This window comes from Mobula hypostoma, chromosome 3 (genome assembly GCF_963921235.1).
Source record: "Mobula hypostoma chromosome 3, sMobHyp1.1, whole genome shotgun sequence".
NCBI lineage: Eukaryota > Metazoa > Chordata > Chondrichthyes > Myliobatiformes > Myliobatidae > Mobula > Mobula hypostoma.
Window position 1 is genome coordinate 188,135,316 of NC_086099.1, and position 19,580 is coordinate 188,154,895.

The window sequence follows — 19,580 nt, forward strand, 5'->3', positions numbered from 1 at the left end:
AAAGGAAATGGGAAAGGAAAAATAAATAAAAGGATGGAGCTAAGGAATGGCAATGATTGACTGTAAAGTTATGGACTTGATGGTAAGTAAAGTGCTTAAGAAACCTGGAAAATGATACAAAAGAACTTGGTAGTAACATGATGAAAATACATTACAAAGTGAACAAGTATTAGCTATTTGTTTTTATATTGCACATTTTACAAAGTAAAATGTTTCAAGGCAATTTATAGAAGGATTACCAGAGAAATTTTTACACCAAACTTTGTAAGAAAAATACCCTGAAGACAATCAGCTGGTTCAAGGATTCAAATAGTTAGGTTTTAAGAAGTTTCTTAGAAGAAGATTTGGAGGAAGAGATGTGAAAAGCTTTAAGAAACAGATTCTAGATTCTAGGACTTTAGGACCTTCGACTCCATGAGTGAGGTGATGGAGTTGGGGATTTTCCAGAGTTGAAAGACCACAAATATCACAGAGGGACCAGACCATGGGAGCTTCTAATATAAAGTTGGGAACTCATTTGAACCAATACTCAGTAGGTTGGCAGCATGGAACAGCAAAATATGGGTGAACAGAGCAAGTTTGGAAATAGGCACAAAAAAGATCTGGATGAATTGGAAGATGGACGATCCACAACAAGTTTATTGAATACTCAAGTTAAGAGCTTCTAAAGGATTTCATCAGCACAGAAGCTGAGACAGGGAGCAGCTGTGCAGTGTTATAGTGGAAGAAGTGTTGTCCTAGTGACAATCTGGATATTCAGTGAGAATCTCACATCAGGATCTAATATAACTCTGCAGCTGTGAACAGTTAGTTCAAAGAGCTGCCATGGTGAGTGATGGGACAGGCTTCTAGGGAGTGAACTTTGTGGTAGAACTTAAATATGATAGTTTTAATTCTTCCAATATTTAGGGTGATTGAGTCACGGAGTCATAAATATCAAAACAGGCCCTCATGCCCAAAAAGTTCACAGTGACCACAGTGCCCATCCAGTTAAGGCTGATTTATACTTGTGCGTCAACTCACGCCGTAACCTACGCAAGTGGCCTACGCGCGTTGTGTGCATTTATACTTGTGCATTGGTGTGTCTGCATCGCTCTGCAACTCACTTACGTCACGCACGCGCACGCACACCTGCCCGCACAAGGCTTCATGATCATGGTAGTCTTTCTCGGGGTAATCAAGTTTAAAGCGAGCTACTTTTTTCATAAAAGCGAAATGTGTCCTCCATAATTTTGGAGGTCTGTAAAGCTTTATGGAAAGTATTGCAGCCAGAGTTCCTTCCCTGCCCTTCAGTCGCCCAATGGGAAACTATTGCAGCGTAGGAGTAAATGCGATGCTACCAGGCGAACCAATCACAGTTGTTGCGGTCTGCATTGCCACAACGCGTGGTTACATTTCGGGAGAGGTGCGCATTAGGCTACGGCGTAGGGATCCACATAGGCTCTGCATAGGTTTTGCAGCAACACCATACCTACGGCGTCGAGTTGACGCACAAGTATAAATCAGCCTTTAGTCCCAGTTTTCCGCTTTCCGCCTATATCCTTCCAAGGGAAATAACTTAGAGGAAATACATACTCATGTACCACCAGCTGTTGGATAAGTAGTTTCACAACTTAAAAAGGGGTGGCATGGTAGCATAGTGGTTGGCACAACGCTTTACAGTGCAGACGACCCAATTTCAATTCCTGCCGCTGCCCGTAAGGAGTTTGTACGTTCTCCCCATGACTGCGTGGGTTTCCTCCAGGTGCTCCAGTTTCCTTCCACAGTCTAAAGACATACAAGTTGGCAGCTTGAGTAGTCATTGTAAATTGTCCCATGCTTAGGCTAGGATTAAATCAGGGCAATGTAGTTTGAATGACCAGAAGGGTCTATTCTGCGATGAAATAAACAAACAAACAAACAAACAAATAAATAAATAGATAATAGATAAACAAATAAATATGGGAGGTGGTGCTGAAGGCTGTGTGCTACAGACATACCTGGGGAACATGACATTGTTCTTAAGGATGATGTCACTATGAAGCACTCTAAGCACTGATACCCTGTTCAGTGCTGTTCTTCAGGATGCCAGTTCATTACAGCACGCTTCGTGCTCCATTCTATACATATATAGGTAGATTCAACAGCCTCCCCTGCCCTGGTAACTTTTAAAATATGTGGGTGAAGCTAAGCGCTGCTATTAAAAACAAAACACGGGAAGAACTCAGCAGGTCAAGCAGTACCTGTGGAGGCAAAAGTTGTGTGCTGCCATTTTTGGACTGTGACCATTCATCAGGATTAAGGGAACAGAAAAACTGCCAGTATATAGCTAAACAGTAGGAGGCGGGGAGGATCAACACCAGATAGTACATGAAAGGGGGCACCAGGTAGGAGGCGATGTTGGGAATGATGAACTAGCGGCGAAGGAAACTAGGTGGACAGTACGTGCAGGAGGAAACATTGGAGGGGGTGGGTTTCTTCTCCCTTTGTTCTTTATCTTAAGGTTAGCAAAGGTGTTCTATAAAAGCTTTGTTAGTTGAAAAATCCCAGAAATCCTATTATATAATGGATGTCATTGAACCTTCATCCGAGTAATAGGAATTATACAGAAGAATTGCCCTCTCCCCTCTTGTGTCCAATGGGGTCTTCGGGACCATAGTCCTTAACGTTGGCAAACACCACTCTCTGACCTTCAATTATACGCTTTCTGAACAAGCTGAGATGCAAACATTTTTTTTCACAGCCAGCCTAGTGTGACGTGCATGATTGTCAGTTCCTTGAGCAAATTGTCACTAAGCGTATTTTGTAATCAAGGTAGCATAGCTCTCCTGTGATTTACATCATAAAATCTAAGTCTTATTATAGATACATGAACTCTATAGTAGATGAGAAGTCAGTAGAATTTGATCTCATTTTCTGATTTACAGTATTTTGGATGTATCAATTCTAGAACAATGTTTCCCTTAGAGGAGCTGTGATTTTCTCGCCTTCAGATTTGAACAAATTAACGCATCATTTGTTGAGCAGCAAACCTTAAATTTAGGTTTTAATCAAAACTTGCAGGTGAATTCCAAGGTACTATGATATGCTACAATCCCAAAAATGTTGAAGATACTTATAGTCACAAATGGTACTTCTCCAAGTCCAGTTTACATCTATAATCTTCCTGGAAAAATAATTCCAAAACCCTGCAAATGCTGCAAACTCCAACTAGGACAGGCTGAACCTGGTGATTTACTCCACGTGCCAGCAACTGAGTGCATACAAGCATGCAGACATGGTCAAGAAGTTCAGTTGTTCACACCAAACATCAGAATGGGAAGAAACGTGATCAAAGTGACTTTGACCATGGAATGATTCTTGGAGCCAGATAGGATAGTTTGAATCTCTCAGAAACTGTTGATCTCTTCCGATTTTCATGCAGAACAGTCTCCAGAGTTTACAGAGAATGTTAAAATGAAAAGAAAACATTCAGTGAGAGGTAGTTCTTTAGGCAAAAATGCTTTGTTAATGAGAGAGGTCAGAAGAGAATGGGCAGACTGGTTCAAGCTGACAGGAAGGCGACAGTAACTCAAATAACCAACTTGGTGTGCAGATGTGTATTTCTGAATGCAAAACATATCGAACCTTGAAGTGGATGGGCTACAGCAGCAGAAGTGAATCTAGTGAGATGGAGGAACTGAGGGAAATACATGTTAGTAGGGAAGTGGTGTTAGGTAAATTGAAGGGATTAAAGGCAGATAAATCACCAGGGCCAGATGCTCTGCATCCCAGAGTGCTTAAGGAAGTAGCCCAAGAAATAGTGGATGCATTGGTGATAATTTTTCAAAACACTTTAGATTCTGGATTAGTTCCTGAGGATTGGAGGGTGGCTAATGTAACCCCGCTTTTTAAAAAAGGAGGGAGAGAGAAACCGGGGAATTATAGACCGGTTAGCCTGACATCAGTGGTGAGGAAAATGCTAGAGTCAGTTATCAAAGATGTGATAACAGCACATTTGGAAAGCGGCGAAATCATCAGATGAAGTCAGCATGGATTTGTGACAGGAAAATCATGTCTGACGAATCTCATAGAATTTTTTGAGTATGTAACTAGTAGAGTGGATAGGGGAGAACCAGTGGATGTGGTATATTTGGATTTTCAAAAGGCTTTTGACAAGGTTCCACACAGGAGATTAGTGAGCAAACTTAAAGCACACGGTTTTGGGGGTAAGGTATTGATGTGGATAGAGAATTTGTTGGCAGACAGGAAGCAAAAAGTGGCAATAAATGGGACCTTTTCAGAATGGCATGCAGTGACTAGTGGGGTACCACAAGGCTCAGTGCTGGGACCCCAGTTGTTTACAATATATATTAATGACTTAGATGAGGGAATTAAATGCAGCATCTCCAAGTTTGCGGATGACACGAAGCTGGGCGGCTTTGTTAGCTGTGAGGAGGATGCTAAGAGGATGCAGGGTGACTTGGATAGGTTAGGTGAGTGTGCAAATTCATGGCAGATGCAATTTAATGTGGATAAATGTGAGGTTATCCACTTTGGTGGCAAAAACAGGAAAACAGATTATTACCTGAATAGTGACCAATTAGGAAAAGGGGAGGTGCAACGAGATCTGGGTGTCATTGTACACCAGTCATTGAAAGTGGGCATGCAGGTACAGCAGGCGGTGAAAAAGGCGAATGGTATGCTGGCATTCATAGCAAGACGATTCGAATACAGGAGCAGGGAGGTACTACTGCAGTTGTACAAGGCCTTGGTGAGACCACACCTGGAGTATTGTGTGCAGTTTTGGTCCCCTAATCTGAAGAAAGACATTCTTGGCATAGAGGGAGTACAAAGAAGGTTCACCAGATTGATTTCTGGGATGGCAGGACTTTCATATGATGAAAGATTGGATCGACTAGGCTTATACTCGCTGGAATTTAGAAGATTGAGGGGGGATCTTATTGAAACGTATAAAATTCTAAAGGGATTGGACAGGCCAGATGCAGGAAGATAGTTTCCAATTTGGGGAAGTCCAGAACGAGGGGTCACAGTTTAAGGATAAAGGGGAAGCCTTTTAGACCGCGATGAGGAAAAACTTCTTCACACAGAGAGTAGTGAATCTGTGGAAATCTCTGCCGCAGGAAACAGTTGAGGCCAGTTCATTGTTTTGTTCATTGTGTGTTGCTTGAATTTCCAACATCTGCAGAATTCCTCGTGTTTGCGAGGTCAGTTCATTGGCTATATTTAAGAGGGAGTTAGATATGGCCCTTGTGGCTACGGGGATCAGTGGGTATGGAGAGAAGGCAGGTACAGGGTTCTGAGTTGGATGACCAGCCATGATCATACTGAATGCCGGTGCAGGCTCAAGGGGCCGAATGGCCTACTCCTGCACCTATTTTCTATGTTTCTATGTTTCAGACCACACCAGGTTCCACTCCTATACTGAATAAAGTGGCCACTGGGCATCTGTGCATTTTTGTAAGGGGAAAGGAGGGGCAGTCAAATCTAAAAGTTCTCAGTATAACAAGTTTTTAAGGGAAAACTGCTCTCCCACTGATAAATTATTACTTCTTCATATCAAAAATCACTAAAGAAGGATTGAAAGTACAGCTTGCACTCTGGGTGCAGGAATTTCAATTTGAGAAGCACCACCACAGACCCAGCTGGTCTATAATAAAGGTTATTTCTGCCTTCTGACCGACAGAACCATTGTGTACCAGAACTCAACTGCATTCATCCTTACCAAATTATCTGCTGCAATTGCAGCTGTTATTTACCATAACCATCTTATCCATGTGAAGATGAAGTGTCATCTCCACATTGAGAACATCTATCTTCCATGTGTGTGCCACTACCAGCATTTAGCATACCATAAATTAATCCACTGAGAAGTGGACTATCCATGTGTATCTGTGGATCATAAAGAACAATTAGACTTTACCCCTACACTATCTGAATTTTATGGGCAGACATATCCCTCACCTTGGAGTCACAAGAGACTGCAGCTGTTTTAATATGGAACAACAAATAATCTGATGCAGGGTTTTAACCTAAAACTTCAGCATTTTCTTTCTCCACAAAGATACTGTGCAACACAAAAAGTTTCTCCTGCTGATTGCTTGTCACCCTTCAATTTCACCATCGAGCCAAGGGACAATAAATAACCCAGACATACATGCTCAGAGCTGCTTCGTGCTTCCTAAAAACTTGGTGCCAGCCTTAAAAAGCTACAACCCAGGACTACACGCATATGGAACAGAAAAATGATTAAGAACTGAATATCCTATGGTTAGCACTCAAATCAAATCTCTGAAAGGCTTCTTATATCATTCCTGCCTCTGTCTGAAATGGATATCTATTTATCAAAAAGCTATTCACATTCTAACTTGGAGAAAGGCCAATTTTGATGGCATCAGAAAGGATCTGACAGGTATGGATTGGGATAAGTTGTTTTCTGGCAAAGGGATGTTTGGTAAGTAGGAAGCCTTCAAAATTTAAACCTTGAGAGTACAGAGTTTGTATGTTCCTGTTAGAAGAAGTAAGGTTAATAGGTTTAGGAAATTTTGGTTTTTGAGGGGTATTGAGGCTCTGCTTAAGAAGAAGGAGGAGGTGCATAGAAAGTATAGACAGCAAGGAAACACTTGACAAGTATGAGGAAATGCATGAAGAGAGAAATCAGAATGCTAAAAAATGACACGAGGTTGCTTTGGAAGATAAGATGTAGGAGAATCGCAAGGGCTTCTGCAGATATAGTAAAACAAAAGGAAAGCAAGGGACAAAATTGATCCACTTGAAGATGAGAGTGGTCATCTATGCATGGAGCCAAAAGAGATGGGGGAGATCTTAAACTGGACTTTGGCAGTTGTACTTACTCAGGAGATTGTCACAATGCTTAAAGAACTGTGGTAAAACAAGAGTGTGGTCCTGAACCTTATCCATTTACAAAAGCAGAAGTGCTTGGTGTCCTGAAGAAAATTAGGGAGGATGTCCCCAGAAACTTGTAGGAAGATAATGCAGGAATTACAGGGGCCGTGGCATAAGTATTTAAATTATCCTTAACCATGGGAGAGGAGCTGAAGAACAGGAGGGCAACTAGTGTCCCATTGTACAAAAAAGGCTCTAAGAAAAATCTGGAAAATTAATGGGTGAATTATTGGAAGGTATTCTAAGGAACAGAATATATAAGTACTTGGAAAGATAGGGCCTGATTATCGATAGTCAACATGGCTTTATGGTGATATGTAATGTCTAACCATTCTTATAGAGATTTTCAAGGAGGTTACCAGGAAAAGTTGATAAAGGATAGAGAGTGGACATTGTTTACATGGACTTTAACAAGGTTTTTGTCAAAGTTGCCAGTGGGAGGCTGGTCCAGAGGATTCTGTTGCCAGTCATTCAAGGTGAACAAATAACAGTAGCTTCGCGGGAGAAGCCAGAGAATGGTAGTAGGCGGTTGCATCTCCGACTGGAAATGAGTGACTAGTGGTGAGCTGCAGGAATGGTGCTGGGCTTGTTATTGTTTGGCATCTGTATTAATGATTCGGATGATAATGTGGTAAATTGAATCAGTTTGACACCAATATTGGTGGCACAGTGAACAGCGAGAAAGTCTATTAAAGCTTACAGTGGGATTTGGACCAGCTCAAAAGATGGCAGATGGAATTTAATACAGACAAGTGCGAGATGTTGCACCTTGGGAGGACACACAGTGAACAGAGGGGTATAAGGAATGGATCTTTGAATAGAAATCCATATTTCCTTGAATGAGACGACACAGGTAGATAGGGTCATAAAAAGAGTTTTTGTCACATTGGTCCTATATATATGAGTATAATTATGGGAGTTGGGATATTATGTTGTCAGTTTGGAAATACCCGGATTGTCCCTTTTAGTATACAGTCGGCATCACACTTCCTGGTAAATTCCATGATGGTAGTGACACACCTATCCAGCCCACCAGATGAGTCTTTGAATATGGACCAGCCTACCAACACAAAAGAAACTCATTTATTTCCTCAGAACAACACTGTAATGGTTTCTATACTGGATCCTTTCAGTCTAGTTCGTTTGTATAAAGGGAGAAAGAGCACAGCCTGGTGATCTGATTTACCAAATTGTTGATGGGGTTGGTAGGCATCTTTCATGTTTGTGTTGAAATGGACAAAGGGTATATGGGCCCCTGGTGAGTCAGGATATCTGGTGGAATCTGGCCTGGTTGAAGTCACTTGCAATTCTGGTTTAAGATAGTGCTGGTGATGCCTGCTGATTACTTAGCATCGGCAAAATCAGAACAAAGAAAACTACTAAATACCTTTTTTAATAACACTTCATTAACAACAATCAATGCTAACAGTGGAGAGGTGAGCAGTGGAAGAGACAGAGGCGCACGGAAGGCATGGTTGAGGCAAATGAAGAGATGGAGGCCAGGTCTAAGCATGGTCAAGGCAGGGTCATGGTGACTCCAAGAGCGAGGAAAATACCGATGTCTGATTGATTCCAGTACCGGGCTGAATTGGAAAGTTCGAGTACAAGCCAAATTGTGGTGGTGGATTCAGGCCCCAGAGCAGACCAGGAGCAAGGATCGACCTCGCTTTGGATAATTTAAGCGCCAGGCTAGATTGGAAAGATCAAGGGTGCCAGGACTGGAGGCAGGGCGAGGAACAGTTCTTCCCAGTTCTACTCACTGCTCCACAACGTTTACTCTGTTCTGCGCTGAACTGAGGCTGTAGTTACTCCAGCTGCAGTAATACTGGCTTCAAGACTGCAGTCCTGTGGAGTTTACTCGGCTTTGCAATGAACTGAGGCTGTGCCCTGCTCCAGCTCTAGTGAGGCCTGGTTTCATGTCTTCTGTTAAACTTCAGCTATTTGCTTACTGTTATTGTTTGCACAATTTGCTTTTGTTCTCCCTCTGTTCATTGGGTGTTTTAATGATCTTTTTTTAATGGGTTCTTTTGACGTTTATTTGCTTTGTGACTGCTTGTAAGGAGATGGATCCCTGGGTTGTATAATGCATACATTCTTTGATAAGAAACGTACTTTGAACTTTGATGAAGAGTGGCTCAGGAAAAACTGTTTCAATGGTGGAGGGTAGTTCATCAAACAGTGGGGGTAGGCATGGCAGTGGTGACTTGGGGAAGAGGAGCAAAAATAGGCATCTCTTCAGACGGAAGCATTCTTGATGCATAGAGCAAGACACAATGGGCAGCACAAGAGCAACAGGACGGTCACAGTTAGAGGCATGTGTATCCTGCAGCTCTCAATGCACAGCTGTTTCAATCTGCATTCAAAGCTGCAGCAATTATATCTTTAATACTTTAAACCAACCGCGGTGGTATTTATAATTATTTCAGCATTGTTCCTCCTTGTTTTATTGAGGATTGAAAATGAAGAATGTGACTGATCCAATTTCTATTAGAAAGTAATGAGTGCCACACATATTTATGGGACACAATGGCCAATGTCAAGTTAATAAATCAAAATGATAATCCTCCCCATTTCTCCTCAATACTCAATGCCCCTCTCCTCACCTTCCTCAAATTCTTGGACCGTTGTATGAAGAAAAACAAGGTTAATCTAGATCACCTTCAACCTTCCAAAATTGTCACATGATACAATGGTAATACTGATCAGTCAAAGCAATCTCTATCACTTAATCAATAGCAGACTGAGTTAAATGTGAATTCATGGGCCTTGGTTACTCTTTTCTTCCAAGCATGTAACCTACCATAAATCATGTCTCCAATTACTCTTTTATTGTGTTGCAAATTGTTGACAGTACTGTTCATTTAGCTGTGAAATTGTTTCAAAGAAAACCTTTTGGACTGGAGGCTGATCTCTGATATTAAGCACAGATTTGACAAGAATCCTATTTTTCACAGGCATGAACGTATTCATACAAAGAAGGATCAATATATGAAGGGCATGTCAAATCTGGATAGCACAGATGATCTGGCTACACTTGAAGTACTTGATGAAGTAAGAAAATTAAAATGTGTTTATTTCTGTTTAATCTAATGTGTTTGAACTTCACTCAAAGATAATTGGCCTTATTAATTCAAAGATTATTTGGAAAAATTGTAATATGATAAATTGAAATGGGCTGAGATTAATGACATTTGAGGTTGATAATATCTGCTTGTGGATAACTGACTTCTGAGAGGGCAATTTAACCTCCTAAGACATGTATATGTGCTTGTTCAAGCATGTTATTAAATTGCAAAAACATCTGAACCCCAGTCCCAGCACAACTCTTCTCCCATTTCCAGCTGATATCCACATGTGTAGATCCATCCCACTACCTGCAAATGTGCTTAGATTGTCATGGAACTGTGCACTTGAGATTTTTACATCACTTTCAGCTGGCCATTCTAGGTTTTCCAGGATTTGAGAAGCTTGACATGTAAAGTCAAAGGTCAAAGTTGAATTTATTGTCACAGGCCTAAGTACATGTTGGGTACCGGCCGGTGGTGTAGTGGCATCCACACCGGGCTTCAAAGTGAGTGGTCCCGGGTTCGACTCCAGCTGGCTCCGTGCTGGGTTGAGCATCGAGCTAGCAACTCGGCCTCATAAAACCCAGACACATGCTAAAGAAACGGCAAGATTGCCACCCAATCGTCACAGAGCGTGGAGAAAAACAACAAGTACAGTACGTGTATGAAAATCTTATTTGCAGCAGTATCATAGGCACATATCATCATATGAAGAGCGTTCACAAAAAAATGAGAGATTTAAAACATTTCCAGTACTGCTTGGGGGACAAAAGAGCCACTTTCTAATCCACTAAACTGGTCCCTCTTGCACAATCGCCAAAACCTTGCACGTACAAGCTCTCCATCCCATACCTTACCTATCTCCAGTCTATTTCTAACTCCCCTTGTTTAACTGTCCCATATTGCTTATGCTGCCAACCATTCACTCACACTGACTCTCCTGCAAACCCCAGCTAACATCAGGAAAGTCAGAGGCTCCTAGATTGTAGGTTCCCTTGGAACAGTCTTTGACAAGTTGGTTAATTAGCTTGTTTCCTGAAGCGGGAACCAGACATGTTCTACGTCCATCCAACAGTTTATAAATTCAGCCACTGTAAATATCAATGCTTTAACTTTATTCACATACTTTATGTAATTATGCAATATTTTACTTGTTGTCTCTTGCCAGAGTACAGTCACTGAACAGTTACAAAAGCGGTACCTCAAGGAGCAGATATATACTTACGTCGGAGACATCCTTATCGCTGTTAATCCATTCCAAAAACTGGATATCTATTCCTCAGAGGTTAGCTACTAATCATAGCAACTATTCAGCCTAGCAATTCTCAGTGACTGTAATGCAGAATTGAACCAAATATTTTACTTTTCACAATAATATAATGTGATAATATTTTCCAGAAAGCTATCTATTTAATAGCAAAACTGCTTTAGTTAGACTCTTAAATGAAATTGAACTATTTATGTATTTTGGAGATTTTTTTTTGGTTCTGTTGAGAAGCTGTGAACCTCTTGATAAAAGCAGATGGTATCTTCCCCCTCGATAAGTATAGCAGAAAAAGAACATCAAATCTGCATTCCATTTCAAAGGCTTCAAACATTCAATTGAGGGTAATGATTCACAGAATATGACATCAGCACAATTGATTGGTTTGCCTTACGTCAATAGAAAATCATTTTCATTCCCTAGATGGACGAAGCATATATGCACTTTCCTTCACATTTTCATTATTCATAACTTACATATTCCTCACATTAACATTGTAAATGGCTGGTAAATAATGTGTTTAACATTGCTTTCAAATTGACCACACTGGGTTTTTATTTAAAAGGTATTTTGTTTGGAGCTAATACAGATGCAAATTCTCTCAGATGAGGAGATAGCAAGTCGGCTTGGCCTGTATGCTCTAGAGATCTTCAGGAGGATTCAAAATGAAGGCATGACAGGGTGGATTCAGGGAGATTGTATCTTCCAGTCAACATTGAAACATCCATTATTCTCAAATTAAAGATTAGGCTATTTGAGAACCAAATAGGGTGTTTTTTTTTATATTCAGAGGGTGAAAATATTTTGGAATTCTCTTCAATTTTCCTCCTTCTTACTGGAATATTAGACAATTCCTAAAATCAAGTGGAATAGCAAGAGCATATAGGTGTAGAAACCTTAGAAACCATAGAAACTACAGCACAGAAACAGGCCTTTTGGCCCTTCTTGGCTGTGCCGAACCATTTTCTGCCTAGTCCCACTGACCTGCACACGGACCATATCCCTCCATACACCTCCCATCCATGTATCTGTCCAATTTATTCTTAAATGTTAAAAAAGAACCCGTATTTACCACCTTGTCTGGCAGCTCATTTCAGACTCCCACCGCTCTGTGTGTGAAGAAGCCCCCCCCTAATTTTCCCTTTAAACTTTTCCCCCCTCACCCTTAACCCATGTCCTCTGGTTTTTTTCTCCCCTTGCCTCAGTGGAAAAAAGTCTGCTTGCATTCACTCTATCTATACCCATCATAATTTTATATACCTCTATCAAATCCCCCCTCATACTTCTACGCTCCAGGGAATAAAGTCCTAACCCATTCAACCTTTCTCTGTAACTGAGTTTCTCAAGTCCCAGCGACATCCTTGTAAACCTTCTCTGCACTCTTTCAACCTTATTTTTATCCTTCCTGTAATTTGGTGACCAAAACTGAACATAATACCCCAGATTCGGCCTCACCAATGCCTTATACAACCTCATCATAACATTCCAGCTCTTATACTCAATACTTTGATTACTAAAGGCCAATGTACCAAAAGCTCTCTTTACGACCCTATCTACCTGTGACGTCACTTTTAGGGAATTTTGTATCTGTATTCCCAGACCCCTCTGTTCTACTGCACTCCTCAGTGCCTTACCATTAACCCTGTATGTTCTACCTTGGTTTGTCCTTCCAACGTGCAATACCTCACACTTGTCTGTATTAAACTCCACTTGTCTGTATTAAACTGTAGGTTTGAGGTGAAATCATAATTAAACATAAAGTACAGGTTTGAAGAAAACAATGGATTTTTATTATATGCAACTGAAGAATCATCATTTCATAGGATTAATGAACCTTTCAGTCATTTTAACTTACCGTTCTTTTGAAAAAATCAATTAGAACATAGAACAATACAGCACAGGAACAAGTCCTGTGGTCCACAATGCTGTCCGAACCAATTAAATTAGTATTCAAATGGGCAACTAAACTAGTTTCTTCAATGCCCATATCCTTCCATTTTCTTCATGTTCAAACGTCTCTTAAAAGTTCCTGATGTATTTGCCTCTACCACACTAAACAGAACATTCCAGGCAGCCACCGATTTCTGTGTAAAAAAAAATGCTTCTCACATTTCCTTTGAAATTACTGCCCCCTCACCTTAAGAGCATGACTTCTAGTATTAGACATTTCAACCCTGGGAAAAGATACGAGGGATGATTGATAAGTTCATGGCCTAAGGTTGAAGGAGTCAATCTTATAAAATCGAGCACATTTATTTTTCAACATAGTCCCCTCCTATATTTACACACTTAGTCCAGCGGACGTGGAGCATATGGATCTTGGACCTCCAGAAAGTACCCACAGCAGGGGTGATTGGTAAGTTTGTGGCCTACGGTAGAAGGAGATGAGTTATACAGCTCTCGTTACATGCACAGGCAGGTCAACTCGTTGAGTGATTATGCAGAAAGTTTGAAGTTAATAGCTCATCTCCTTCTACCTTAGGCCACAAACTTATCAATCACCCCTGATGAGTTATAAACTGATGAGTTATTAACTTCAAACTTTCCGCATAATCATTCAAAGAGTTGAACTGCATGTGCATGTAACGAGAGCTGTATAACATCTCTTTCTACCTTAGGCCACGAACTTATCAATCACCCCTGCTGTGGACACTTTCTGGAGGTCCAAGATCCGTATGCTCCATGACCGCTGGACTAAGTGTGTAAATGTAGGAGGGGACTATGTTGAAAAATAAATATGCTAGGTTTTCTAAAACTGACTCCTTCTACCTTAGGCCACAAACTTATCAATCACCCCTCATAGTGTCTACCTACTCTATCTATGCCTCTCGTAATCTAATAAACATGTATCAGATCTCCTCTCAGCCTCTTCCACTCCAGAGAAAACAAACCAAGTTTGTCCCACTCTCTCGAGGCATATGCCTCTAATCCAGTCAACGTCCTGGAAAACCTGTTCTGTATCCTATCCAAAGCTTTGACATCCTTCATATAAAGGGACAACCACAACTATATGCAATATTCCAGATGCAGTTTAACTAAAGTTTTATAAATCTGCAACATAACTTCTTGACTTTTGAACCCAATGCCTCAACGAATAAATACAACCATATCTTATTTATTAATTAATGTCTATTCAAACTTTCTATGCTTTCTTAATCACCCTATCAACCTATGTAGCCATTTTCAGAGAGCTACAAATTTGGACCCCAAGATCCCTCTGTTCATCAACACTGTTAAGGCTTTTGCCCTTAACAGTGTACTGTGTCTTTACTTCTGACATATCAAGATTCAACACTTCACATTTGGCTGGGTAAAACTCCATCTGCCATTTCACCACCCATATCTGCAACTGATCTATATCCCACTTTATTCTTGTACACTGTATATACTCTCCAGTAACGTCCCTACCATTGATGTGAGACTCATCGGTCTATAGTTTCCAGGATTATCCTTCGTTCCTCACAAATAATAGAACAACATTAGTGACTCATCGGTCCTCCAGTACCTCGCCTACGGCTAGAAAAGAAACAAAAATATTGATCAAGGCTCCAGCAATTGGAAAATAATGTTTGGAAGTTTTCATGTTTTATTGTTCTGCAACATTGAATCACAATGGATTTAATCTGGCTTTTTTGACAAAGATCGACAGAAAAAAACTCTTCCATATCAAAGTGAAGACAGATCTCTACAAAGTGATCTAAATTAATTACAAATATAAAACACAAAATAATAAGTCTTCACCCCCTTTAATTTGACACACCAAATCATCACTGGAGAAGACAAATTGGTTTAGAAGTCACATAATTAGTTAAATGGAGATGTGGTTTTGGAGACCTGTGTGCAGTCAAGGTGTTTCAATTGATTGTAGCTCACTACAGGAAGGATGTGGAAGCCATAGAAAGGGTGCTGAGGAGATTTCCAAGGATGTTGCCTGGATTGGGGAGCATGACTTATGAGAATAGGTTGAGTGAACTCGGCCTTTTCTCCTTGGAGCGACGGAGGATGAGAGAGGTGTATAAAATGATGAGAGGCATTGATCGTGTGGAGAGTCAGAGGCTTTTTCCCATGGCTGAAATAGTTGCCACAAGAGGACACAGGTTTAAGGTGTTGGGGAGCAGGTACAGAGGAGATGTCAGGGGTAAGTTTTTTACTCAGAGATTGGTGAGTGCGTGGAATGGGCTTCTGGCAACGGTGGTGGAGGCGGATACGATGGGGTCTTTTAAGAGACTTTTGGATAGGTACATGGAGCTTAGACAAATAGAGTGTTATCGGTAAGCCTAGTAATTTCTAAGGTAGGGTCATGTTCGGCACAGTTTTGTGGGCCAAAGGCCCTGTATTGTGCTGTAGGTTTTCTATGTTTCTATGTTTCTAATACACATGTATCTGGAATGTCCAACTGTTTATGAGTCAGTATCCTGGCAAAAAATACAACATTAAGACAAAAGAACACTCCAAGCAATTCTGCGAAAAAGTTATTGTAAAGCACAAGTCAGGAGATGGATACAAGAAAGTTTCCAAGTCACTGAATATCCCTTGTTGTACAGTTAAGTCAATCATCAAGAAATGGAAAGAATATGTCATAGCTGTAAATCTGCCTAGAGCAGGCCATCTTCAAAACCCTGAGTGACTGTGCAAGAAGGAGATGAGTGAGGGAGTCCACCAAGGGACCCATGACAACTTTGGAGGAGTTACAAGCTTCAGTGGCTGAGATGGGAGAGACTGCACTGTTACAGCAACTGTTACCCAGGTGCTTCACCGGTTGCAGATTTATGGAAAAGTGGCTAAGAGAAAGCCACTGTTAAAAAAAAAATTCACATAAAATCTCAGCTAGAATTTGCCTAAACACTGCATTTGACGTAAGCCAGACACTGCACATCATCAAAAACACACCACCTCTACCATGAAGCACGGTGGTGGCTACATCATGCTGTGGGGATGCTTCACTACAGCAGTCCCTAGAAGGCTTGTGAAGGTAGAGGGTAAAATGAATGGAGCAAAATACAGGGAAATCTTGGAAGAAAACCTGAAGCTGTCTACAAGAGAACTGTGACTTGGGAAAAAAATTGTTTTCCAGCAAGACAATGACCTAGGCATAAAGCTAAAGCTACACAGGAATAGCTTAAAAACAACAAAGTTATTGTCCTGGAGTGGCCAAGTCAGAGTCTAGACCTCATTCCAGTTGAGAATTTGTAGTTGGATTTGAAAAGTGCTGTTCACTCACGATCCCCATGCACTCTGACAGAGCTTGAGCAGTTTTGTAAAGAAGAATGAGGTAAAATTGCAGTGTCTAGATGTGCAAAGCTGAAAGAGACCTATCCACACAGACTTGAGGCTGTAATTGTCGCCAAAGGCGCATCTATGAAATACTGACTAGAAGGGGGTGAATACTTATGTAATCATTTATTTTATGTTTCATATTTGTAGTTAATTTAGATCACTTTTTAGAGATTGGTTTACACTTCGACACGAAAGAATCTTTTTCTGTTGATCAGTGTCAAAAAAGCCAAATTAAATCCACTGTGATTCAATGATGTAAAACAATAAAACATGAAAGCTTACAAGGGGCTGAATACTTTTTATAGGTACCGTATCTATAATCTATCGATCAGTCCCCATTCGGGGTTTTGCCAGGATCAGTTGCTCCAGGTCATAATCAAAGCCTTGGTCCAAACATGGAAGTAAGAATTGAGTCCCAAATGTAAAATGAGATGACCTCTGAAGGCAAAGTAGCATTCACATTGAGGGCTTCAAACATGTAGAAACGTGATATCGGCAAGTTGCATGCTATCCCAATATATCCACATGCCTTCATTTTCTTTGGTTATGAACCCTGAAATAGCTTTCCCTAAGAGAATCTTCACCAGAAGAACTGTGGCAGTTTAAGATGGCTTACCACCATTTTCCCAAGAGCAATTCGAGTTAGAAACATAGAAACATAGAAAATAGGTGCAGGAGTAGGCCATTCAGCCCTTCGAGCCTGCACCGTCATTCAGTATGATCATGGCTGATCATCCAACTCAGAACCCCGTACCTGCCTTCTCTCCATACCCACTGATCCCTTTAGCCACAAGGGCCTTATCTAACTCCCTCTTAAATATAGCCAATGAACTGGCCTCAACTGTTTCCTGTGGCAGAGAATTCCACAGATTCACCACTCTCTGTGTGAAGAAGTTTTTCCTAATCTCAATCCTAAAAGGCTTCCCCTTTATCCTCAAACTGTGACCCCTCGTTCTGGACTTCCCCAACATCAGGAACAATCTTCCTGCATCTAGCCTGTCCAATCCCTTTAGGATTTTATACGTTTCAATAAGATCCCCCCTCAATCTTCTCAAAAGTTGGGCAATAAATACTGGCATTTACAGCAATGCCCAGATACCTCCAAAATGGATAACTAAAATTATAAACAAATTATTGTTAACAAGGGAAAAGCATTAGAACCTTGGTCAATAACCTGTTAGTTGCTCTTCTAGAAATGTTGTGATAAAAGAAATGAGATAGACAACCCATGAACCAAATTCACAGTTGCCTTAATCATCCCATGAAATACCAAATGAATTTTTAGTGAGGTAAATATAGGGTGGATTATTCTAGTAGGAAGAATGAAAAGGGTAGGTACTCTTTGGAAAGTAGGAGCTAAAATAAAGTGGAGGTGCCAAGATATTTATTATTTATCAATTAACAATGGTAGCTCCACAGAATAATTATTGAATGGCATGCAGAAAACTTGGAAAATATTTGGAGAAATAAAACTGGAAGTAGAGTAGCTGGACCTCAACCCATTGGGAAGTTGTGTGCAGAGCTGCTGGTAATTACCATTGAGTATGTCAGAAGGTTTGAGACCCTTGAACTTAATCCAGACATTGTTGGTTACATTCCACTGGAGTTTTCTGAACTTGCTGTTTGTTCCTGTCTTGGATTTTCACAACTGCTCATTGATATCGAAACCATTATGGTTTCTAACAGCGATGCACAAACTTGTTGCATTTCTCCAGCAGTAATGTTGTTGAATCAGCTTATGGAAACAATGACAGATTAAATTTGGAACTTGTCATTAATTTCAAAGAACATAGAACAGTACAGCACAGTGCGGGCCCTTCGGCCCATAATGTTGTGCTGACCCTTAAACCCTGCCTCCCATATAACACCCCCCCCAACTTAAATTCCTCTATATACCTGTCTAGTAGTCTCTTAAATTTCACTAGTGTATCTGCCAATTTCACTCATGTATTTCAATGGAGAGAAGCAAACCTGTGTAAGGACCTGCTGTAACTTGTATGTACTGTTCAATGATTATGAGAGCAGTTTGAAGTTATAGCATGAAATAATCTTTTATTTTATTTTATTTAGAGATACATCAGGGTAACAGGCCTTTCTGGCACAGCAAGCTCGTGCCACTTAATTACACCCAGGTGACGAATTAACCTTAGGTCTTTAGGATGTGGAAGAAAACTGGAGCACCTGGAGGAAACCAATGCTACGATGTACAGGGAGAATGTACAAACTCCTTACAGACATCAGTAGAATTGAACATGGGTCGCTGGCACTGCAAGAGCGTTACGCTAACTGCTATACTACCATGCTGCCTCTACTAGCAATAAGAGGTCCATCTTCTCTGACACTAGTTCAGGCATGCAGGTCTGTGAATCATTAAGTGATGGCAGTCAGTAATTAACAGTGTGCCCAATGATCCCAACCTCAGCATGAGGGTTGGCTGCCTTCAGCAACTGCAAACTGCATCCATCAAGGACAGGCTAAGTTAATGACTAACCTATTACAAGAGCAAATTGAACACAATGAAGCATAGACAAAACTGATTACTCTTATTACCCAGTTCCATCATTGCCACAGACAGCTGTGGAGAATGATAGGTTCTTGAGTAGTCAGGGCGTCAAAGGTTACACGGAGAAGGCAGGAAAATGGGACTGAGAGGGATAATAAATTCAACCATGATGGAATGGTGGAGGACTTGATGGGCTGAAAGGCCTAATTCTACTCTTATGTCTTATGATCATTAAAGCATGCATGGAATGGGTAAAAGATTAAGCAGTAACACCCGGGTTGAAGAGCATACATAAGAACATAAGGCAAGGATGTCAAGTCAGTCCAATTTTTTTGTCAAAAAAAATTTATAAAGAAAAAAATAGAAAACAAATAGAGGGCTATGGGTAACCCTTGGTAATTTCTAAAGTGAGTACATGTTCGGCACAGCATTGTGGGCCAAAGGGCCTGTATCGTGCCATAGGTTTTCTATGTTTCTAATTGCAGATGAAATGTATTTCAATGTTCAACAAATTTTTTGCTCAAAGCCATTTTCAGGAACTATTCACATATCACTTGTTTCTTTTCATGCCCTGAATATTATCAAT

General features: G+C 40.7%; 1 protein-coding gene across 1 annotated transcript in view; it reads left to right on the forward strand.

Annotated features, from left to right (window-relative positions):
* The window catches only part of myo3a (myosin IIIA), a 437,289-nt gene that overhangs the window by 217,146 nt on the left and 200,563 nt on the right, over positions 1-19,580 (forward strand). Inside the window, exons 10-11 of the mRNA XM_063042509.1 lie at positions 9,840-9,936; positions 11,119-11,235. Coding sequence (XP_062898579.1) covers positions 9,840-9,936; positions 11,119-11,235 — 214 coding nt within the window. The remainder of the gene's footprint in view (positions 1-9,839; positions 9,937-11,118; positions 11,236-19,580) is intronic.